Raw genomic sequence first — 25443 nt, forward strand, 5'->3', positions numbered from 1 at the left:
TCACATCGTACCGAAGAGCGTGTGCAAGAGATATGCGAAAAAAGAAAAGTTTGCAGCAATACGGTCGCAAATAAAACGAAAAGAAGTTACTAGCAACGGAAAAGAATTAAGCAAAAAGAACATCTTTTAAAGTGGCTGGCAAAGCAAATAGTACGAATTTTCATTGTGCTTGTATGTATTGTGCATGTCTGCATCTGACCGTGAAACTGTGTGTATGTGTATGTGTGTGGTGTGTATGTGTTTTTAGTGTTTATACGTGCTTGTTTTGTTTTGGTTAAATGAGTTTGTTGTAAATTACTTGTGTATAAAATAACGATGATAAAAATTATTTGAAATATCTATCAAAATAATTCGTAAAATATTAAATTTAATGTATATTTATATCCAATTTCTCTCAATTTGCAATATACATATATTCTCTGGACAATAAGTGGCAACTCCAAGCCAACATGTATACAAAAACAAGAAGCGACTATGAAAACGAATCGCACAATAAATAAATGGAAGGCAAACGCGCAAAAAAGAAAAAGCGACCCAAAACGAGAAAGAGAATAAGCAATTTCGTCGCTTTAGTACAAAATTTCTAGTTACGCGCATTTCACATCAAGAACATTTGTACAAATACACTAAAAATAAAAAAAAACAACAACAACAACAAAAACGAACAAAAAAAAAATAATAATAACACCGTTTAGTATTCAAAATTGTTTGGTAATTCAATGAGAAAGCGCAAGTGAAGAAGCGGCAAGAAACAAAAACCCAACTAACAGAACTGAGCAAGACAGAACTAAAATAAGCATATTTATCCATACATAGGTAAAGAGTGAGTGCTGGACACATTTTACAACTACCGCGGCTCCTCCAACAAAGCAGCTGCTGGCACAACTTTATCGCAAGCCCAAAATTACAAAAAATATATACATATACATACATACATATAAATATAAAAGTGTGGTAAAACGCGCGATGCTATGCCGCTTCAGCCTTGCTGTATATGTATACACGCCGACTACAACACAGTTGTTTCCCAGCACCCCCACCATATATATGTATATGTACACACATACATACACACGTACCGATGTATTTATGTACATGCATGTGCAAATTTATATGTGTATTTTGCCCGCGCGCTTGCAAAATCCCTAAAAAAAAAAAAATAGAAAAAAAAAACAATTTTCGTTTGCATATATATTTATGTTTATTTTCTTTTATTTTTATACAATTGTGTATGATTTTTGCGAATGTTTGTCTATTGTCTATCTTTTTGTGTTTACTAATACAAATAATAATTCAATCCATTTGTTAATATTTTGCAGAGACGCTTAAATCATCAGGCGGTTATTATGAAAGGTTATAATTTGTTTCAACATCCTCCCTCCCCTTCCCCTACATTCATAAAAAAAGAATGAACACATGGCTTCGGGCACCGAAGATCAAATACCCTTGCAGACATTAAATATTCATTCACTTTCATAAAAAAAACAAAAAACAAACTTTCATGCCAAAAAAACTCATTTTTGGACAGTTTATAATATATGATATAGTGGTCCGATCCAAGAGAATACGATAAATGTACCACCTGCGCAGTTGGTCGGATCTTTGGCAAATTTGATGCAGGGTATATTTTGGAATCGAAGATGCATTACAAACTATAATATCCTCTGCAAGGGTATAAAATAAAACAAAATATATATGTACATATGCCAACATGTATGTACGATATTTTTGTTGCCGTTGCCGTTGCCGTTGCCTAAGCCAGGTTTTGTCTCCTAACATGAGCCCTAACTTGCTAAAAAAAAAAAAAAACAACAACAGCCAACCAACACCCAGGCCCCAATTTCCCGCAGACCGCAAGTATTATAAATAAACTAATGATTATTTTATTATCCAACCAGGAAATTACTATAAAATGTCTCGTAACAAAGACAAATATGACAGCACGAACAGAAGGCAACAGATATTTCTGTCCGCCGAAGATATTGCCGCTGGCAAAAAGACAAATTGGACGGGTCTCGAAATAACGGGTATGCAAAGCTCTAATAAATTTATAAAATTTATTTAACATTAATCCTCTTATGTTTACAGGCTGCGTGCGCAATATCAGCCCCTCGTTGTGGGAGTTCGAACACCTGACCGCACTCTATCTGAACGACAATCAGCTGCTGCGGCTGCCAGCGGATGTGGGCCTCTTGGTTAGCCTGAGAACGTTGGATTTGTCCAGCAACAAGCTGCGCAGTCTGCCCGCCGAGCTGGGCGAGCTCATACAGCTGAGGTGGGCGCCACCCCAAACGTTGTGCTAATCATCACCAGCAATTAATTAGTTTCATCTCTTAACTATTTCCAGAGAGCTGCTGTTGAACAATAACTTTCTGCGTGTGCTGCCGTATGAGATCGGCAAGCTGTTCCATCTGGTCATACTTGGTCTGATGGGCAATCCGCTGCAAAAGGAGTTTATGAACATCTACAATGAGCCGAATGGCACTCCGAAATTGCTTACCCACATGTTGGACAACTTGTCATGTGAGTAGCAAACATATTGTTACTCTATTTCTATGTATTTGCCGCTGCATGTGTGAGTGTGTGTGTGTGTGTGTGTGTGTGTGTGTGTGTGTTTGTTAAGTTGTATTTTTACGCGGGCTCCTGTTTCTGTAAAAAGGAAAGCTAAAAAGGGGCATGAAAAGAGAAAGTTCTCTTGTGCTGTTAACGTCTCTGTTATACCCTTACAGAGAGTATTACACTTGTGTGCCAAAATATGAAACAATTAACGCAGAGCATTTGACTTTCCTCTCTTTGTTGTTCTTATCTAAGTTTATTCAAAACAAGTTGATTGATAGATCGATTGATTGCTTACCTGCTACTATTTATGTATATTTATTATTAAGTTATGAGAATATATTGCCACAATATTAGTTGCTGTAGGGTATTTATGTTTCGGCGCAACGTAAACTTTAGTTTTCTGTTCGATTCGTTTTCAATCTGTAATGCGAGCTTGGGTTGACAGGATGGCAAAAGGTGCAACCGGTTTTCGAACGACCGATTGGCCAATTAAAGTTCAAACTCATGGTTTTTCTTATTAATAATGCCAAACATCAATTATAATTTAATTGAATGTAAGCGCCAAAATGATATGCAACGCAATAAAGAAAAAACAACAACAAAGCCAACACTGCATGACCTCGACATGCAAAGCTGCTGGACGTTGGCCCAAAGCTGCAGCAACAGCAGCAGCTGCTTTGCAGAGAGCGAGCTTAATCAAGAGAGAGAGAGAGAGAGAGCAAGAGTGAGAGCGCGAGAGTGTGAGTGCAAATGCGGGCATAACGGCTTCAAGTGCGTTTACTGTTAGGCCGGCAAAGCTCGTGCGCGAATGAAATTGAATTCGCTGCCATCAGTCTGCCACAAGCTTGGCTCGCGAGCGGACGCTTTAACTCCACAAACGACGCCAGCCAAAACCAGTTTGTCGCCGTCTCGCCTCGCCTCGCCTCGCCTCGCCACGTCTCGTCCCGTTCTTGTCGCTGGCTGCGCCTGCGCCAAGTGTTTCGTAATTTCGACAGCGACAGAGCGAGGCAATATTTGTGCCAGTTTCTTTTGTGCAGTTCGCTTTTCGGTTCGCGTTTTCGCGGACGCTTTTCATTTCGTGCGAATTTGTTGGTTGCCGCGTGTGGAAATGCTTTTCGCAATGGCCGCCTGCATGCATTGAAGTGTTGAAATATTGCCAATTGCAAATTGCGGCCAAGTGATGTGCGATACGCACGGCAGACGAGGACACAAGACGCTGCTGCTACCACGTGAGATACGAACGAGGCAGGATTATGAGATCGCATCTGGCCGTTTATCGTGCACCAGAAAACGCCAACGGTTGCCAGTTCGCTAGATACGCGCCCCATCCACTGCAGCCGCCGGCCATTTGGAATGCTGCCGCGCCGAACGCTTGCTACAATCTGCGCGCCCAGCTGCATCATGGTCTATACCATGCAGGAGCAGGAGGATCAGGAGCAGGACCTCCGCCACAACAGCTGCTGGTCAATCAGCAGCGGATCAACGAATGCGCCGGAATACCGCTCATCTCGAACGCCTGCAGCCACATGACCCCGGCGCAGCGTCATCGGCTGTTGCGCAAATCGGGCAAATCCTGGCCAGCCGCCGCCGCCGCCGGCACCCACTCGATGTCTCAGCTGGCGGCGCATGCGCAGGGCCAGCCGCTGCTTCAAAATGGCAACAAACAACATCATGCCCAGCTGCAGCAGCAGCAGCAACAGTATTCGCCGCAATCCTGGCCAGCGCACGCCTCCAGCTATCAGCCCATGCGCCTGAATAACTTTCAATTGACGGACAAAACGCGTACACTGCGCTATCAGAATTCGGCGCCGGCAGTGCTCAGCGCCCAGGAGCAGCAGAAGACAATCAACAACAACAACAACAACAGCAACTGTGCTGGCCAGGAGCCGGCGTCGTCTGTGCCGGACACCTGTCTGCCGCGCATCATTAAGCCAAGGAAGCGCCGCAAAAAGGATCGCAAGCCGGCCAACGGCGTGCTGCTCAAAATGGAAACGGATTTGCAGCCCAAATTGCAGCAGCAACAGCAGGCGGCCAGCTATGGACAGCTGCTGCCACTGGTTAACGGCGGATCCAGGGGCAGTGGGATGCAGCAGCACGATCACAGTCATGGCGTATGCTTTTGTCGCGACTGCGATCCGTTGCGTTCACTGTGGGATTATCCGTTGCGCAGCGTGCAGCGCGGCGGCGGCGTCAGCAACTCGTCGAGCAACTCGTCCACGTCCACGCAATCGGACAACTCGTGCGCCAGCTCGATTCGCTCGCGAAGTGTGCCCAACAATTTTGATGAGACGGAGCAACATTTTGCGCCCATCACCGGCGACAGCTGTCGCGCCGAAATTGTGGGCGTCATTGGATCGCAGCGCAGCCACGCCCATTCCACGCCCACTCCAGCAACTACAGCGCCAGCAACTGCAGCTGCAGCTCCAGCTTTGTATCTGAGCGACTCCAGCGATTCGGGCTATGGCGACATCCTGAGCGGCATGAACCTGGCCAACGATCTGTTCGCCAGCTGCTTTGGCCCTGGCATCGCTGCCGACGCCAACGCGGCCGAGACGCTGCTCGACGCGAGCATCAACGAGATATCGCGCAAGCTGATCGAGACGTGCGCCGTTAACGACGTCGACGGCGGCGGCGGCGGCGGCGATTCGAGTTGCGCCGGCGACAGCGACAGCGGCTCAGCGTCGGCCAGCGACAGTGGCTTGGATAGCGCTGGCAGCTATAACTCAGAGGCGCTTGTCTTCAATTTTGAGCATTTGAATCTGATGGATGCGAGCTTTGGGACGCCCACAGCTCTGGATTGCAACAACAACAGCAACAACGACAAGCAACAATTTTACAACAATTGCTTCGACTTGGTTTGGCGCAACAACAACAGCAACAACAACAACAATTGCAACGACAGCAGCGCCACGCCCACAACTCTAATACTGGGCACAGTTGGAAAATTGAAGCCCGCATTTTCCACCATCTCGTGACGACGAAATCCAAACCAAAATGAAGCCCACGCAATTTTGTAGTTAATTGCCAAACCCTTTTCTTATTTTTTTTTTTCATGTGTGGGCGTGTGCGTTGCATAACCAAAAACCGTTAACCCACAAATTAAGCGAATTGTCAGCTGAAGAGAAATTCAATGGCAAAAGAAATGAAGAAAAAAAAAAAGAGCACGAGACATTGAAATTAATGCGCCATGGGCGCAACAGCAATTGAGAGAAGACGCCTGCTCTGCAGACTTTGTAGATCTGTATGTGTGTATGTGTATATATATATGTGTGTATATGTATGTGTGTGTATGTACAGGCTACAGCTTTCACTTTCGCTGCGGCGAAGTCGCTTTGTTTTTGCCCAGACAAGCGGCGAGATTCAAACACAAAAACAAAAACAACGACGAAAAGTCGTATGCAGATTTTTAAACGCAAAAGTAATAGAAATCGTGACTAGACAAGAGGCCCAGCTAAAATTGTGGATGCGAATACCCACACAACCCTATATATATATATATATATATATATATATATATATATATATATGTAAATTGCTATAAATACAACTTATATATATATTTGTACTTTTATATCAAGAGCGATGACGCATTTGTAACATTTGTAAAAATTGGTTTAGTTTATTTATTTTTTTTGTTATTTGTGCATTAACGTTTTGTATTTGAGTAGCTTTGAGCTTAGTTTTCCCCATAAGTTTTGAATAGTTGATAATGCTATATTTAGTTGGACAGCAAAGCAAATAATGGGTCAAGAGAAGTTTAGCACTGCGAAATATTGGTCTATATTTCATATATATATATATATATTATCATATATTTCTCTGGGCGCAAATTTATTTCACTTTCTTCTCAAAACTATTTTTTTTTTGCTGACCTTAATTATTTGTCTTGCTGAACTAATAATTTGTTTGTAGTTCCTAATTAACACTTGGTTCGTTTTATTTTTTTAAACAAAATTTGGGTTTATCGTTTTCGGTTGGGTTTTAGGTAACAGTTAGTTTTTAGAGCGCTACGAAGTGAACTTTTTTAGTTATTTAAGTTTATTTATGTTATTCTGTTAAGCTAAATGCTGTTGAGACAAATCACATTTCAAGATACGCAATGATCTCTCGAATTGAGTTAAGATCATAATAGAATATGTTTTCGATATCTAGATATACACTTATATAGATGGCTTTTTTCGTTTCATTCCATAAGGAGATCAGAAAATGATTTAAATTTCGGTTTTCCTTTAGTTAACTCGATTTGCTTGGTTGGGCTAATGCATAAATCGAATTCCCAGCTACTTTGTGTTTTTACTATTTATATATATATATAATCATTCAAATACTACTCATGGGTTTTTGGTCTTATCCGAATCACTCGAACATATTCTTTAATTTCAATTAGTTTGCTTAGATTCATTAGCTTTTTTCCAAATGATTCGAATAGTGTTTAGTTTTTGGTATTTAAAATGCATTTGCAATTATTCAAGCTATTCGAATCATTCGAGTGCATTCCTGCACAAGTTTACATTCATTCGAGATCTGTTCATGTCTTTAAGTACTTATGGTTGATTTTCTATTCGAATCATTCGAATGCATTCATAACAATATGCCGGGACTTAAGCTTGATATTTATTGTATTCACTTCGACTGAACTCTGGCACTCATATATATTTCGCTCGCTTCGATTGATTTCGATGCAGCATTTAGTTTTATTTTTTGGGTCAGCTTATAGTTTGCGGCTGTTGGCTGAAGGTTAAGGTCGCCGCTTATTAATTTGTAAGAAACCTTTTTCTAATTATGCCAAGCTCTGATCATTGAGCATAAAATCTAAGACAACAGCAGTAGCAGAAGCCCTAGTTACCTGCTTATTTAGCAGTTGGCGCCGAGTAAAAGTTTTCGCCTTTTTTAATTAAAAGAAACTCACGAGCGCGCAAAGAAATTGCATTTGCTGGTCTCAAGTTTTTCACAGTGGCTGCTGCTGCTGCTGCTGCTACTGCTACTGGCATGATGGAAAAATGTCACAGTTTTCCACGATCGAGTCGAGTCGAGTTCCGGCCAATGGTGGGGCCGCCCAGTATGGAGCCGGCTGCTTTTGTTACCATTCCCCACATAAACTAATTTATTTAATTAAGATTTTCACTAGTTTGTAATTGTAATTGTCATTGTACATGTATTTCTTTCAATATGTGTTATTGCACAAATAACAAAACGGAGGCGCGTTTTAATATCACACACATATACTTCACATAATTCTCATTCCATTTAGCTTTAAGTATCTCCATTAAGTTTTATTCTTGTTTCGCGCACAATACCGCAATTATTATTTATTTTGATTAAGCGTGAACGAGAGCTCAATAAAATACATAAATAAACGAATGAAAAAGAAAAAAAATAAACCAACCGATTGTTTGGAAATGAAAAAGAAAAACCTGATTACTGTTTTGATAGCCCCGAAAAGTGTGTGTTTCCCTGGGCCGCAAGATTTCTATTGGGGCACGTTCGAGCCGATGTCGACTGTTTTCAAATAAACAAATCAACAAATAAACAATCAACCAGAGGGGAGACAGGCAAATAAACATACACTACTGAACATTGGAGCACTGATCTTGGGACCGTGGCTGCACTCGAGAGTGAACTTTCCAAGCATTAGCCCAACGAATTATTATTATTATTTTTATACTCTAGCAAGAGGGCATTATGATTTTGACGTGAAATGTGTAACATTAGCTTCTTGTGTGAAAAAGTTTTTTGTTTTTCAAGTTATCTTATCCTAAATTGGCATTTTTACTTTTACTATGCTCCTCATATATATGCTTAATCCTATCAACATCGGACAAGTACTCCATATAGCTGCCATAGCAATGATCATTCGAAAAGTAGGTTCTTGTATGAAAAACTTGTTTGTTCATCAAGATATCTTAACCAAACTCGACATTTATTGATTTTACTATACGCCCTATATATATGCTAAATCCTATCAATATCAGACTAATCTATCATATAGCTGACATAGGAACGATCGATTAAAAAAAGTTATATGAACAACGTTTTGTTTATTCAAGATACTAAACTTCTTCTTAGATAATTTCAAAGCAATTATGAGTATTATAATTATGGTAAGGGTATTAAAATTTGCGGCATGCCAAAGCCCGCCCTTCTTTCTCGTCATTTCTAGTTTTAGTTATACAGCCAGCCAAACTTTGAACCAGCTTTTGTCGTAGCCTGGCTGAGATTGTTTACCTTTCACCTGGTGTCGCAGCGGCTTCCTCTTTAATTGAAAGAGAGCGGCTCGTATTGAAAATGTTCGCAGAGATCCGCTGTATTAACCGTAACTGGCAAATTAATTTCTTTTTGTTCGCCACAAATTGCCGGTCATTTGGCTAATTAATGTCTATATTTTAGGGTCTCGTCGTCGTCATCATCTTCTTTAGCTATTCATTTTGCCACAATGACTTCTGACCAGCGCACAAGGTGGCTGACTCCTAAAGAGCCCGCTTATATTCTAAGTCGACTCTGTCCACAACTTGTCTACCACTTTCCTCCCTCACCCCCCCTCTCTCTCTCTCTCTCACCGGCTATCGTCCAACCGTTTGAGTGGGTCAGTGGATAATTGGGTCATTTGCAACACTGTTTGCGCCATCACGCCGGCAACTGTTCGGACCCCAACACTGGCTAATGTGCTTGGCTACGTCAATAAGTGCGTCGTCGTCGTCGTCGTTGTCTTCTTCTCCAGGTCGTGTTCTTCTCTCTGCTTCTCGCCGGTCAACGGAGCATTCCATAGTTGGAGCGTCGTCTGCTTGTTTTTCTTGCAAGCCTCTACAATTTAATTGTTACTAAATGCCCTTTTCTGCGGAATACATTAACATTTTTATCACGTTTGCCTCGCTCCCAATTACGTATAAACACAATTTATACATGCTTTTGCATTGTGATTCAAGACCCTTTAAAACTTATTGATATCAACAACTTCTTGAATGCCCTTTTTGGATATTATAATTTTATCTCGAAGTTATAAAGTTATCTAGGATATCTCAAATGATAATACTTCTTGATTGAGTCAATTGTTCAATGCCACGATTGACTTATTTTTCTCAATAGTTTTGCTCACAAATTAAATTGAAAATAATAGCGCCTGTTAGTGTATTAACGGTTTGGCTTTGGTTTATTTCTCTAGAGTTTTCTCTGCTCGGCGATTTTGTCGCTTCACCTTGTTTTGCGATCGCGATTTTTCCATTCGTCTGGCATTTTTCGTCTTGCCGCATTTTCAATTTCTTGCCTCATTTGATTGATACACGGATGGATTTTCCAATGAAATTGAAAGCCTTTGCCCAGCTGCACCAGGCCAAGCCAAGCCAGGCCGGGCCGGGCCGTTGGCCCAGTTGCGGGACTTCAAAAACAAAATAGAAAAAAAAAGGCCAAATGTCTACGAAAAAGGTTACGCAAAATGTCAAACAGTTAAGAATCTAACGGCCACAAATGTCATTATTACATTTATATTTTCCACCTTTTAATGTCGTCTGCTTGTTTTGTCTCTTGCCTAGTCTTCTTCTTCTTCTGCTTCTGCTACGTTTTCAGATTTTCACAGACAAACTCAGCCGCAGATTTACCTGCGCGCAGCAATACCTTTGGTAGTTTAACTGCCCTACGTGAGACGCGGCAAAAAGCTTCAGGTAGATTTATGTGTGTTGGTTAAATATCTGTCTGTCTTTAGCTTTAATTTTTCTTTAGATCGTAGTTCGCAGCATCTGCTAACCAGGTCATAAACGTATCGTATTATTGCGCAAGAATGGGCTCTTTGATTGGGAAACTAATATCAGAGTGAGACGGGAAAAAGAATCAATTAACAGCAACAAATTATTTAAAAATAAATAAAATTAAAAAGATGAGTCTGATGTTTTTAAGTAGAAGAAAAACACGGTTAAGAACTTTGCAATCCAAATCCGTTTTTTATAGAACTCGAAATACTATGAAAATTCATAAATGTTTAGCGTGTTCCAATAATATGATCTTTACAAGTCAAAAATGGTATAAAATTGCAAAATCGGACATTATTTGACGGAAATATTCTGTCGTTTTGGAACGTCATATCTCCGCGCGGAGTTATGTCGTTTTGGAACGTCATATCTCCGCGCGGAGTTATGTCGTTTTGGAACGTCATATCTCCGCGTGGAGTTATGTCGTTTTGGAATGTCATATCTCCAGGAAAAAGTTTCGATTTTCGCACCGACCTCGATTTTGAAAAAAATCGTGATGAAGGTCATATCTCCGCGGTGAGTTATGTCGTTTTGGAACGTCATATCTCCGCGCGGAGCTATGTCGTTTTGGAACGTCATATCTCCAGGAAAAAGTTTCGATTTTCGCACCGACCTCGATTTTGAAAAAAATCGTGATGAAGGTCATATCTCCGCGGTGAGTTATGTCGTTTTGGAACGTCATATCTCCGCGCGGAGCTATGTCGTTTTGGAACGTCATATCTCCAGGAAAAAGTTTCGATTTTCGCACCGACCTCGATTTTGAAAAAAATCGTGATGAAGGTCATATCTCCGCGGTGAGTTATGTCGTTTTGGAACGTCATATCTCCGCGCGGAGCTATGTCGTTTTGGAACGTCATATCTCCAGGAAAAAGTTTCGATTTTCGCACCGACCTCGATTTTGAAAAAAATCGTAATGAAGGTCATATCTCCGCGGTGAGTTATGTCGTTTTGGAACGTCATATCTCCGCGCGGAGCTATGTCGTTTTGGAACGTCATATCTCCGCGCGGAGCTATGTCGTTTTGGAACGTCATATCTCCGCGGGGAGTTATGTCGTTTTGGAACGTCATATCTCCGCGGGGACTTATGTCGTTTTGGAACGTCATATCTCCGCGCGGAGCTATGTCGTTTTGGAACGTCATATCTCCAGGAAAAAGTTTCGATTTTCGCACCGACCTCGATTTTGAAAAAAATCGTGATGAAGGTCATATTTCCGCGGGAAGTTATGTCGTTTTGGAACGTCATATCTCCGCGGGGACTTATGTCGTTTTGGAACGTCATATCTCCGCGCGGAGCTAGTCGTTTTGGAACGTCATATCTCCGCGCGGAGCTATGTCGTTTTGGAACGTCATATCTCCAGGAAAAAGTTTCGATTTTCGCACCGACCTCGATTTTGAAAAAAATCGTGATGAAGGTCATATCTCCGCGGTGAGTTATGTCGTTTTGGAACGTCATATCTCCGCGCGGAGCTATGTCGTTTTGGAACGTCATATCTCCAGGAAAAAGTTTCGATTTTCGCACCGACCTCGATTTTGAAAAAAATCGTGATGAAGGTCATATCTCCGCGGGGAGTTATGTCGTTTTGGAACGTCATATCTCCGCGCGGAGTTATGTCGTTTTGGAACGTCATATCTCCGCGCGGAGTTATGTCGTTTTGGAACGTCATATCTCCGCGGGGAGTTATGTAGTTTTGGAACGTCATATCTCCGCGGGGACTTATGTCGTTTTGGAACGTCATATCTCCGCGCGGAACTATGTCGTTTTGGAACGTCATATCTCCGCGCGGAGCTATGTCGTTTTGGAACGTCATATCTCCGCGGGGAGTTATGTCGTTTTGGAACGTCATATCTCCAGGAAAAAGTTTCGATTTTCGCACCGACCTCGATTTTGAAAAAAATCGTGATGAAGGTCATATCTCCGCGGTGAGCTATGTCGTTTTGGAACGTCATATCTCCGCGCGGAGCTATGTCGTTTTGGAACGTCATATCTCCGCGGGGAGTTATGTCGTTTTGGAACGTCATATCTCCAGGAAAAAGTTTCGATTTTCGCACCGACCTCGATTTTGAAAAAAATCGTGATGAAGGTCATATTTCCGCGGGAAGTTATGTCGTTTTGGAACGTCATATCTCCGCGGGGACTTATGTCGTTTTGGAACGTCATATCTCCGCGCGGAGCTATGTCGTTTTGGAACGTCATATCTCCGCGCGGAGCTATGTCGTTTTGGAACGTCATATCTCCGCGCGGAGCTATGTCGTTTTGGAACGTCATATCTCCGCGGGGAGTTATGTCGTTTTGGAACGTCATATCTCCAGGAAAAAGTTTCGATTTTCGCACCGACCTCGATTTTGAAAAAAATCGTGATGAAGGTCATATTTCCGCGGGAAGTTATGTCGTTTTGGAACGTCATATCTCCGCGGGGACTTATGTCGTTTTGGAACGTCATATCTCCGCGCGGAGCTAAGTCGTTTTGGAACGTCATATCTCCGCGCGGAGCTATGTCGTTTTGGAACGTCATATCTCCGCGCGGAGCTATGTCGTTTTGGAACGTCATATCTCCGCGGGGAGTTATGTCGTTTTGGAACGTCATATCTCCAGGAAAAAGTTTCGATTTTCGCACCGACCTCGATTTTGAAAAAAATCGTGATGAAGGTCATATCTCCGCGGTGAGTTATGTCGTTTTGGAACGTCATATCTCCGCGGGGAGTTATGCCGTTTTGGAACGTCATATCTCCAGGAAAAAGTTTCGATTTTCGCACCGACCTCGATTTTGAAAAAAATCGTGATGAAGGTCATATCTCCGCGGGGACTTATGTCGTTTTGGAACATCATATCTCCGCGCGGAGTTATGTCGTTTTGGAACATCATATCTCCGCGCGGAGCTATGTCGTTTTGGAACATCATATCTCCGCGCGGAGCTATGTCGTTTTGGAACGTCATATCTCCGCGCGGACTTTTGTCGTTTTGGAACGTCATATCTCCGCGGGGACTTATGTCGTTTTGGAACGTCATATCTCCGCGCGGAACTATGTCGTTTTGGAACGTCATATCTCCGCGCGGAGCTATGTCGTTTTGGAACGTCATATCTCCGCGGGGAGTTATGTCGTTTTGGAACGTCATATCTCCAGGAAAAAGTTTCGATTTTCGCACCGACCTCGATTTTGAAAAAAATCGTGATGAAGGTCATATCTCCGCGGTGAGTTATGTCGTTTTGGAACGTCATATCTCCGCGCGGAGCTATGTCGTTTTGGAACGTCATATCTCCGCGGGGAGTTATGTCGTTTTGGAACGTCATATCTCCAGGAAAAAGTTTCGATTTTCGCACCGACCTCGATTTTGAAAAAAATCGTGATGAAGGTCATATTTCCGCGGGAAGTTATGTCGTTTTGGAACGTCATATCTCCGCGGGGACTTATGTCGTTTTGGAACGTCATATCTCCGCGCGGAGCTATGTCGTTTTGGAACGTCATATCTCCGCGCGGAGCTATGTCGTTTTGGAACGTCATATCTCCGCGGGGAGTTATGTCGTTTTGGAACGTCATATCTCCAGGAAAAAGTTTCGATTTTCGCACCGACCTCGATTTTGAAAAAAATCGTGATGAAGGTCATATTTCCGCGGGAAGTTATGTCGTTTTGGAACGTCATATCTCCGCGGGGACTTATGTCGTTTTGGAACGTCATATCTCCGCGCGGAGCTATGTCGTTTTGGAACGTCATATCTCCGCGCGGAGCTATGTCGTTTTGGAACGTCATATCTCCGCGCGGAGCTATGTCGTTTTGGAACGTCATATCTCCGCGGGGAGTTATGTCGTTTTGGAACGTCATATCTCCAGGAAAAAGTTTCGATTTTCGCACCGACCTCGATTTTGAAAAAAATCGTGATGAAGGTCATATCTCCGCGGTGAGTTATGTCGTTTTGGAACGTCATATCTCCAGGAAAAAGTTTCGATTTTCGCACTCACCTCGATTTTGAAAAAAATCGTGATGAAGGTCATATCTCCGCGGGGACTTATGTCGTTTTGGAACATCATATCTCCGCGCGGAGTTATGTCGTTTTGGAACGTCATATCTCCGCGCGGAGTTATGTCGTTTTGGAACATCATATCTCCGCGCGGAGCTATGTCGTTTTGGAACATCATATCTCCGCGCGGAGCTATGTCGTTTTGGAACGTCATATCTCCGCGCGGACTTTTGTCGTTTTGGAACGTCATATCTCCGCGGGGACTTATGTTTTTTTGGAACGTCATATCTCCGCGCGGAGCTATTACCCGAAATATTAATAAAAATTATCGAAAAATACAATATACCCTTATATCCATTTTTAATGGGTTCAGGGTATAAAAAGGAGATAAAGAGCTTCATTTAAATAAAATAAAATATATCATATTAATAGTTTTTGGATAAATGCTGGAACATCTTTAGAAAACGTAACTCCTTTATTTCTAGGCTCAACATGTGCTTAGAACATTTCGCTTGACCCATTTGAAATACCAATTATTTTCTTAGTCATGAGCTTTTAATTACTTTATTCTATTGACCCTATTTTAGAGGCCCACTCTAAAAAAAAGTTAAAAATAAACAACTCGCTAAACGCTTGATAATTAACGACATTGAAGCTGAAGCTGGAAACCGAATTTAGTTTCACAAAGTATTTCGGAACACGCCAGCAATACAGTATATCTATCTATCGGGTTGGATTCATGAAAACTAAGTATACCAGGGACGCAGAAATTCTTAGCTTTTCCTAGAACTGTGACAAGAATGGAACTCACATATGTCTGGGCAAGAATCCTTTATTGCCCCAGGCTAGGCATCTATCGGGTTTCAGGACCTGCTGGGATCCGGTTTCCCTAACGAGGAATTTCAGTTTGCACAAGCTTACATTTCGAGAGTTAAATCCTTGTAGGCTCTGCCTTCAAACTCCTTCTAAGCTGGAAGGGGCTCAGATCCCTCTTAGTTAAGATTTTTGGAGGAGCTCAGATCCTTCTTAGTAGAGGAGATAGGAGAGCAGGTTTTGGGAAAGGCTCAGATCCTACTTAGTAGAGATGGGAGAGCAGGTTTTGCGAGGCGCTCAGATTCTTCTTAGTAGAAGATAAAAAATATCAGTTTTTTCTCTCATTCTTAAGGGCCGAAAAAAGAGTAATCAGAGCCACAATAGATGCACTTGACTCTACCAATTATAGGAAAAAAAAACACATATTTATTTTCGACAAGCAAACTCGTTAGCTCGTTTTAACAAACTCTTCTTCTTAAACAAACTATTGAAATATAGACTTGAACGTTTTCTTGATTATGAAAGACATAAGTTATAATCGAACGAACAACTCAGCCCAATTGTTGCTGCTGATGAGCCATTAGCTTTATGAAGTCATTCGCTTGAGTCGAAAGTCCCACGCAAAGTCCATGTGAGTGCTATTCAAAGAGTGGCAGCAGCTGTTGGAGATGGTGTTAAAAATCTTGGCATCGGACATTTGGGCTCTTTTTTTCCAGCTATTTGTGCCTCATTTGCTGCTGTTGTTGTGGTAACTTTTTATTGTTGTTTTGCTGCTCACGAAATGAGCACAACATGAATTAATTTTTTACGTTTTTTTTTTTTTTTTTGTCTTTTTTTTTGGTTACAACGACGGCTGTACAAAATTTTGTTTTATGTAGGTTTATAGTCAGCCATGTTGTTGCTGCTGTTAAATGTTGTTGCTGTTACTGTTGTTGTTGCTGTTGCTGCTGCTGTTGTTAACAGCGTTTTTGTGGCGTACTTGTTGCTGCTTCTGCCGCCGCCGCCGCCGCTGTCGCCGTCGCCGTCGCTGCCTGTAACTATAACTGTTACCTAATCGTTTAATTGGCTTAAGCTAGTTTTGTGTGCTTTTATTTAATTTAATTTTGATGACAATTTATGCTTTATAATGCATTTTAAACGCGTCGCGGCCTCATCAGACTTTTGTTGTTGTTGTAGATGATTTATTGGAGCACATGCTGCCAACCGGTATTTATAACTGCAATAACAAACAATATCACTGCCAAAATGTAACAACAACAACAACAACAGCAACAGCGACAACAATAATAATAAGAGCAATAACAATAAGTAATAAAACAGCTGTTAACTGATTCATTAATTGGAACAGGCGTGAAAAGACGCTTATTTAACTCGCCTTGCCCCCGCAGCCGGGTTCCCTTTGAATATTAACTGTTTTTTTGCTGTTGTTGTTGTTGTTGTTGTTGTGGCCGGTTACAAAACATGTCTACAATTTATTTTTGGATTTTTTGCTGTGTCATTGCGTCGTCGTTATTTTATTGTATACTCTTGCCGGAGGGCATGGAAATTTACTCACAGAACGTGCAACGGTTGTTTTGTTTCCGTTTTAATATATGTTGACGGAACGTGAACTAGTTGAATTGGAACTACTTTATTCACCAGCGGAACGTAACTACTTTATTCAGAAGCTGTTATGGGAACAAATAATCGATAGATATGTTAACGAGATATAACTTTTTTTTTATTTATTTATTGCAAAAATTTGAGTGTAAAACTTTGCATTGTTGTGTAGTATTCGATTTCTTTAAAAAGTATACGATTTACTAGTATGTCGTTAAGGGTATTGCCATTTTCGGATGAAACATTTTTGTTATTTCTTGTTCCGTCTTAATTTCCATTTTTTGCGCCTCGTTTCCGTTTCGCTTAAATGGCCCAAATTTTTCATAAATATGCGAACAAAGTAAGTAAACAGAATTTGAACTAATTCGAGGCGATACTCTGTATCAAATATATTCTCTTCGATTTATTTATTTACATAAATAGCTTTATGTAATTTAACATTTTATGCTGATATGCAAACTCTAGTAGATATTTAGCTTTAGTCTAAAACCTGATTACGAAGTATTTAAATGTCGAGCTGTCGACATTAGCATTCTTATCCCCTTCTTTGTTGTATTTATGTATACAATTTATTATTATTATTATAAAATTATTATTATTAATAATGTTTATGTGGATTGCGCTTTGTGTTGCGGAAGTGGCGCATAGCCCGTTTTCGATTTCATTTTGCTGTTTTATTTATGTTTTTTGTATGCTTCGGGCTTATCAAGGTTGTTGTTGCGTAAAAGGAAGTGCAAATGATTAGAAAGTCGAATGAACAGCCGCTAGGGCAATATAAATCATGTACATAAATGCGAGGGCAAAAACAAAAGTTTCACTAGATGCAAAAAAGAAAACGGGCCAACAGTTTTAACTGTTAACAGAAACTGTTAAAATTGTGACACGAAATGTATTACGCTTCTGGCAAGACATTATTGACCCCATAAATTATACAATTATATATTCTTGATCAGTAAATCATTGAGATAAATACGAGACTAAAAGTAGAGTTTTCAGTAATTGCATAAGGAAAAAACGGGCGACGGAAAATTGAGTTTTTGCATGGAAAACTTTTTTGTTATTTTAAATATCTTGACCATACTCGGCATTTTTAGATCTCACTATGCCTCCTACATTAAAGCAAAATCTTATTTAGATAGGACCACTATATCATATAGCTGCCATAGGAACAATCGGTCGAAAAGTAGGTTCTTATATGAACAACTTTTATGTTTATCAAGATATCTTGACCAAACTCGGCATTTATTGGTTTTACTATGCTTCTCGCATATGTGCAATATCCAAACAATATCGTACCACTATATGATATAGGTGCCATAGGAACAATCGGTGGAAAAGTAGGTTCTTGCATAGAAAACTTATTTGTTTATTGACTAGGGTGCTGGTTATTGAAAATTGATTACTCCATCTAAAAATATTGAGCTATTCCTGTTACTCATCCTCATCCGAATGTAACTAATTACAGTAGGGGTTGCCCTCGCTTGAAGAGTTCGCTCATTGGGAGTTTGGACGCGGCGACAGGCTGGCCGCCAGGTCCCAGTCGCAGTCCCAGCGTCGCCACTGCTTGCTTTCCAATTGGGGGAGAAAGTACGCGCAAAGAGCTGAAAGTGGATCAGCGACAGCAGCAGCAGCAAAAAAAAAAAAATAAAATAATAATAAACGTAACCAAACCGCGTGGCAGCATCGCGTGAGCCCCAGACGCAGATGCAGCCACCGCAACAACAACAACAACGACAACGACGACGACGACTCCTACAAAGATGCCAAGCTGTCGAATGAAAGCCCACGCGAATGCGTCGTCCGGCTGCCTGTGTTGCATCCTCAGTGCAGCAGCCATTAAACTGGCAGCTAACCAAACGCCAACAGTTCGTGTCTGCATAATCACGGTGCGCACTCCGGCGCACAATTCAATTGATTTTCCATGTGACGCAGCAAAATTTGTTTGCCGGGCCGTGCCGCTTGTTGTTAGACGCTTGATCAACAGTCTGAGAAGCGCGTAGAGAGGCTGACAGTCGGCAGCCGCTACTTGAACGAGGGTTGCTCCTTAAATAAATCGATAATTAACTAATCGATAACATATTGAATTGCAATTATATTCCAAATCTATATCAGTTTCTTCGAAACGTTATTTTTTCCAAGGATATGCTGTAGACCCTGATATCTTTAAGTGAGTCGAGGCAAAGTTAGTCAAAAAAGACTTGAATAAAGATAGAATTGAAAATTTAATTAAAAGAAATTTCCGACTAAAATATACCCTGTACCCAGTGCCGATCTTCCATTACAAATATGCAAGCTTCTTTCCTTAGCCCCTTTAAATAGTAAACCGATAAGAACTTTTTCTTTGTCTTGAAGGTTATCAGCTCAATTGTCTGCATGCCAATGTAAGCTGTTCTTGCAACATTTTGGCAAACTTTAAAGTGTAGTTAAATAATAATTGCTTGCAATGGCTTGGCTGCTGAATAAACGACCCTCGTGTGCTTCTGCAGTCGTCGCAGTCGTGGGGCCACTTAACACTCAAGACTGGGGACAAGAGATTCGAGACTCGAGACTGTGGACTGGAGATTGCAGCCTCGTTGCATGAAAAATGCTGTTCAACTGGTTTGTCTGTTGCTTGAGTGTGTGTGTGTGTGTGTGTGCGGAGTGCACCTTAAATTCAGTTTCATTATTATGATTTCAATGCAAGATTGGGTCTCAGTTGTGGCATCGACAACACGGCGGGCAACGCCATTGAACATTGGCAGTCATATCTGCAGTTGGTTGCAGTTGGCTGTTGCCACAAGACAAAACAAAAAAGTGGTGCAAATGAAACGGGTTATCTAATTGCGGCTCTCTCAAAGTGTGGCAAGTGGCGAGTTGACTTTTGTTTTCTATTCGGAGCAGGCCTCCGAATCTCCTACGACTCCAACTCCATCGTCGCACATGTTGTGCATACAAAATGTTGACTCTAGCCGGTCGGTTAGGGGGAGGGGTAGGGGAAGGGTCGGGTCGGGCGGGCGAGCGACGAACCGGCGATCAGGCTCCTCGGCTGGCGCTGTTAATCGCACCAAATTTCAATTTGAATTTCACTTTCTTTTTCGATACGCTCACTTGGGTTTTTGCCTTTCGAACTTTTGTTTTTTTTTTTTGTTTTCTTCTTTTTTTTTTTCTTTTATTTTCTTTTGTTTCGGCGCGCAGGCAACGACCATGAAAAATGTTGTAGAAAGGGCTCTGGCAGCCATATAAAATTAATGTCTTGTTATACAAAAAGATCAGATCAGATATGGGTTATATAAAAGTCAGATAGATGGCAAGCGAATGATATTACGCGCAGAGTCTAGTATCTAGTATCTAATAGAAAGCGCTGCGATAGTGCTCAACTTTAGAGAAGATCTGAACTTCGTCGTATATAACTATTTCACGAACTTTAAAAAAATAAGTGTATAAGATATAATCTATATACTTTACAACTATAATGGCATTATAATATAATTGATCTATAATATATTGTCATGAAATGTGTAATGTCTTCTATTATTTTCGACCCAATAAAGAACATATATTCCTCAGTTGATACAGCCAGGTTTCTATCTGTTTCTATGCCAAATAGTCTCTCAGCTTTTAAGTTATCATCATGAAATGGCTTAAAAGATTATTGTATGTAAGCTTTTTTTGTTGTATATGATATTATGAAGAAACTCGGCATTTGTAGGATGGATCCATTATATCATATTGGAAAGAATATTAAGTGCTTACATAAAAACGCGTTTGCTTATCCAAATTCTTAATTCAAAGTTGGTTTTTTTTTTGTTCGTTACGTACTAGCAACAATCTGATCAACATCGAGCATTCTTCCAAAAGCTCAAGAACCCTAATCTAAGAAGATATGAATAATGTTCCTTGTTCGGGTAAAGGTACTTTTATCGCAGCTGTACGTTTTGTATCTAACAGATGCAAAGCAAGCTTTCAGCTTCTTTTTTTTTAATTTCCAGCTCTTCAATTGGAGAATACATCTTTAAAGGCGTGACACATGCTTTACAGTAGCAAAGCATTCTTTAAAAAAAATGAAAACAGCTGTTTGAAGTTTCTTGCTTTTTTTTTTAGCACGTTCGTAAATGTCAGTTGTGAATTATATATTTGACAGTTTTGTAGCGCATTTATCCTAACAGAAGTCGTTTTGGCTTTTTCGACCGTATGAGCTGTCAATTTACACTCAATTAACCCCCCCCCCCCCCCCCCCCCCCCCCCGTGTACGCTTGCTGCTTTAACTAATTTTCTAACCAAAAAAAAGAAGTTTGCCTATTTTTTTTTTCCGTTTCACGGCGATTACTCATATTTAAGGTAAAATGATTATTTTGCCGCTCGCTCCGCCCCCCTTGCCCTGCCTAGAAACTGAGTAAAATAGTTGGCATTGAGTTTGTTGCCTAAGTCTTTTGTCAATCTGTTTGTTTTTTTTTTTTTTTTTATTAAGTTTCTATTTACATTTCTATACACCCAACAAAAACATAGTTTCTTTTTTCGTTATTAAATAATTTGTTGCACTTTGTGAAACAATAAAAAAAAACCAAAAAAAAAAAAATATACAAAAAAAAAAGTAAATTGTACAAGAAGAAAAACCAGAAAAAGAATCGACTCCACAACAAGCTGCACAATTAAAATGCAATGAAAATTTTGTTAATGTTATATCGTTAGAAGCTGTGTAAACGAACGAAAGGCAATAAGACCTGAGCTGAAACAAAAAGCAGTCGCCCAACAACGACAGAAACAACAACAAAATTATGAAAAATCACAAAATTTATTAAACAACAACAAAAAAAACAAAAAAACAACAAAAAAAAACCAACAAAAAAATAATAATAATAGTGAAAGTTTTTCATCGTCGCTCGGCCGACGTTTGCACAAAATTAACAGAAAAGCGAAATACGAAAAACAATCGTTTCCCAAAGCAAAGCAAAACAAAACAAAATACAAACTCACACACACACACACACACACACACACACTTAAGCACGCACACGAGCGTACACGCACACAACCTCAACCTAGGCGAAACGAAGGCGAAAAAAAAGGAACAACAACTGCGCTGCACAATCGGAAGAGTTGATTGAGCGCGAAGAGCGCGCGCGATCAGCTGCTGAGCAATAACAAGAGAGCAATTCCAGCAGAGAGAGCGCCCCTCGCACGCACACACACACACACACACACACAGAAACAGCTACAGGCTAAATCACGCGCACACGCACACACACTTGCGCAAAATAGGCAGGCGATAATAAACGGCGAAATAACGGCGACATCCCCAAAGAAAATGTTGTAAGCCGCTGCAGCAGCATATAAGCAACGGCAAAAGAAGCAGCAGAGTGGGACGCCAACAAAAACGGCTAACAACAGGATTGGTGGCGGCGGCGGCAACGGCGGCGGTGTGGCACGCTGTGTCGTTGCCCGCCCACACCCGCACCCAAAGCCACAAACAACTCTGTGCACCCAGGCGCATGTCGCCAGCAGTTGGAGAAACCCAGGTAGAGTGCACACAAAAAAAAAAAAAACCAAAAAAAAAAACCTAAAATAAAATAGGCAACAAGCCGAGCAGCGACGCCGCCACCTGCGAACCGAAGGCGGAAGCTATTTGATTGCTTTTGCATGTCACTTTCACCGATCCGAACAACAACAACAACGAAGACGTGACCGCAGTGTGTCAGTGGGGTGTGCTGACAGAGCGTGTGTGTGTGTGTGTGTGTGTGAGTGCGGGTGTGCGGATGCTAATTTCATAATCGCCACTTTAACATTATCTGCCTGCCTGCCTGCTTGCCATTTCATTGAATATGCCACTAACGTTTGCTCTCTTTTTCTTTTTACAGTTACCGTCAACCCACCGCCCCAACGGCCATGGCTGCCGCTCGCCAAGCCCAACAAATCGCGACCAGCCTGTAAGTAACTGTAAATCATACGATAAGATATAGGCGAAAAATAGGGTTATTTGAAAGCTCTGGCATGTGCAATTGTGTGTGTAACCGAATGCGCCGGCTTTTAACAGTTTTTCATGTTCCCACATTTCTTTTTATCCCGTAGGAGCTTATTCTAAATTTGATTAGGGTAGCTTTCGATTTCGTATTGTCTGTCATGTTGTCTCTAAGCATCGATCTCAAGATTGACAAAATAAAATGTGCCATATCCTTAAATGGGGTATTTTAGATGAAGCTCTAATTTCTGTTAATTGCTGTTTAGCTGTTATGTTATTTCTGTTTAGCTCTGTTATGTTATTGTTTGTTATAAGATGGAGTTCTAATTTCTGTTAACTGTTTAGCAGTTATGTTATTTTTGTTTAGCTCAGTTATGTTATTGTACGGTATGTTAACTTTTAATCGAAACTATGAAGAATTTTCGAAAGTTACTTTTTGTCGGCCTCACCCTTCGCAAATAATATATATATGTATATATTATTTTAGACACGGTGCTAAAGTCAGTTTAAAAGTGGATTTATTAAATTTAAGGCCAATACTTGAGCTGTGGTTACAGGATACAATTTTTTGGTTTTTCACAACTGTTAATATATTTTGTTTATCCTGCAGGCATATTTACGGTGATGTGTTACAATGTGCTCTGCGATAAATATGCGACGCGACAAATGTACGGCTACTGTCCGTCGTGGGCCTTGTGCTGGGAGTATCGGAAGAAGTCAATTATCGACGAGATACGTCATTATGCGGCGGATATAATAAGCTTGCAGGAGATCGAAACGGAACAGTTTTATCACTTTTTCCTGCCCGAACTGAAGAATGATGGCTACGAGGGCATCTTCTCGCCCAAATCGCGCGCCAAGACAATGTCCGAACTGGAACGCAAATACGTTGACGGATGTGCGATATTTTTCCGAACATCAAAGTGAGTTTAGCTACAAAACAGATTCGATTCGGTATTGATAAAAGTATTTACATTTGCTTGCAGATTCACGCTAATCAAGGAGCATCTGATCGAATTCAATCAGCTGGCCATGGCCAATGCGGAGGGCTCCGACAACATGCTGAATCGTGTGATGCCCAAGGATAACATTGGCCTGGCGGCTCTGCTAAAGGTGAAGGAAACGGCCTGGGAGCCAATGTCCGAGGTGACACAGATCTCACAGCCGCTGCTCGTGTGCACCGCGCACATCCACTGGGATCCCGAATTCTGTGACGTCAAGCTCATACAGACCATGATGCTGAGCAACGAGCTGAAAACGATAATTGACGAGGCCAGCCACAGCTTTCGACCCGGCCACAAGAATGACTCGAACAGCGTGCAGCTGTTATTATGCGGCGATTTCAATTCGTTGCCCGACTCGGGCGTTGTGGAGTTTCTGGGCAAGGGGCGTGTTGCAATGGACCATTTAGACTTTAAGGACATGGGCTATAAGCTGTGCCTGCAACGCTTGCTGTCCAACGATACCAACGAGTTTACGCATTCCTTCAAATTGGCCTCCGCCTACAGCGAGGACATAATGCCGCACACCAACTACACCTTCGATTTTAAGGGCATCATCGATTATATTTTCTATACAAAAACGGGCATGGTGCCTCTGGGTCTGCTCGGACCGGTATCCACGGATTGGCTACGCGAAAACAAAGTGGTTGGCTGTCCACATCCGCACATACCCTCCGATCATTTTCCGCTGCTGGTCGAGCTGGAGCTGATGCACACCGCCAGCCAGCAGGCGCCTCCCAATGGACTGATCAATCGACGGTAGCAATAGACACGGCGCGCTAGGCCAACGATAACGGTGACAACAACAACAACAACAACCAACATTCGGACGGCCTCTGGCAGCGGCGGAACGCTGCCGCAGTTCAGCTATCGGGGACGCAGCAGCAGCGGCAATAGCAACAGAAACAACAGCAACAACAACATTAATCAAAGCAACAACAACAATAACAACAACAACAACAACAGCAGCAGCCTCCGCCCAGCTACACATGGATCATTTCGCAAACCTCCAAACAATCCAACATTATGAGGAGCCCAAAAGCATATATATTTTTCCCATCAATCACCAATGTGGGCGCCGCTCATTATTAATTCAGTTTATAGTTTAGTTCTGATTCTGGCTTGATTTCCAACCCATGAGTTCTAAGATGACGATGTTGTAGAGAGGATCCGCTACTTTGTGCGCTGGCTCAAACCCCAATCCGTGAAACCATCCCCAAGTTCAACTTCCAGCGATTATGCCATGGAATAGGGAGAGGATCTATAGACGCGCACGAAGCAGCGGATAGGATTTACATACACACACATACAATTAACTTGCTGCTCTTACACGCCGCGTTTCTCGTTCTATTTTATCATTTTTAATTTCAGTTTTAGCATCGAATAAACTATATAAATACACATAATTAAATTACGTTCTTGTAGACGACAACATTATGATACATGTAGCATATTTCATAAGCTCTGACTAAAACACAATACAACAAAAACAAATACAAAAAACCAAGCTACTTTTAAGTAAAAAATGCAAGAATATAACTATTTTGTAAAGAATAAGCAAAAAACACACACACACAAAACACAAAACCGATTCAAAAATACAATTGATGATAATTTTCAAAATTGCCTTAATTCGCAAACAATATCTGGGCCACGTTCATAATAAACCTATATATATATATATATAAATAGACACGTTTAAGGAATAAATAGTACATAGTTGTTGTAGCTCCGCGTTCTGTACACACACCCGAAACCTTCATACTATATCGAGATTTAAGCTCCATTTACAGTCTGCAATTTTGAACTAAGATGTAACAATAAGAGCCTAAGATAGACAG

The 25443-nt window shown here is 41.3% G+C and overlaps 2 protein-coding genes across 6 annotated transcripts; both read left to right on the top strand.

Annotated features, from left to right (window-relative positions):
- On the top strand, window positions 1-25225 carry twin (CCR4-NOT transcription complex subunit 6-like twin). Of its 5 annotated transcripts, none has more exons than XM_032439273.2 (8): window positions 1-150; window positions 1320-1353; window positions 1899-2027; window positions 2089-2275; window positions 2348-2523; window positions 22501-22569; window positions 23212-23524; window positions 23588-25225. In XM_032439273.2, exons 2-8 carry the CDS (start codon window positions 1347-1349, stop codon window positions 24363-24365), a joined length of 1659 nt encoding a protein of 552 aa, XP_032295164.1. In that variant the 5' UTR covers window positions 1-150; window positions 1320-1346; the 3' UTR covers window positions 24366-25225. The 5 variants fall into 5 exon arrangements, with proteins under 5 accessions (XP_032295164.1, XP_070063491.1, XP_070063492.1 ...); XM_070207390.1 differs by having other exon boundaries at window positions 8-171; XM_070207391.1 differs by lacking the exon at window positions 1-150 and adding an exon at window positions 383-816.
- On the top strand, window positions 2566-5762 carry LOC26530696 (uncharacterized). Its single transcript, XM_015169489.3, has one exon. It carries the CDS (start codon window positions 3813-3815, stop codon window positions 5532-5534), a length of 1722 nt encoding a protein of 573 aa, XP_015024975.1. The 5' UTR covers window positions 2566-3812; the 3' UTR covers window positions 5535-5762.
- Window positions 25226-25443: the final 218 nt, after the last annotated feature.

Source organism: Drosophila virilis, chromosome 2, assembly GCF_030788295.1.
Source record: "Drosophila virilis strain 15010-1051.87 chromosome 2, Dvir_AGI_RSII-ME, whole genome shotgun sequence".
Taxonomy (NCBI): domain Eukaryota; kingdom Metazoa; phylum Arthropoda; class Insecta; order Diptera; family Drosophilidae; genus Drosophila; species Drosophila virilis.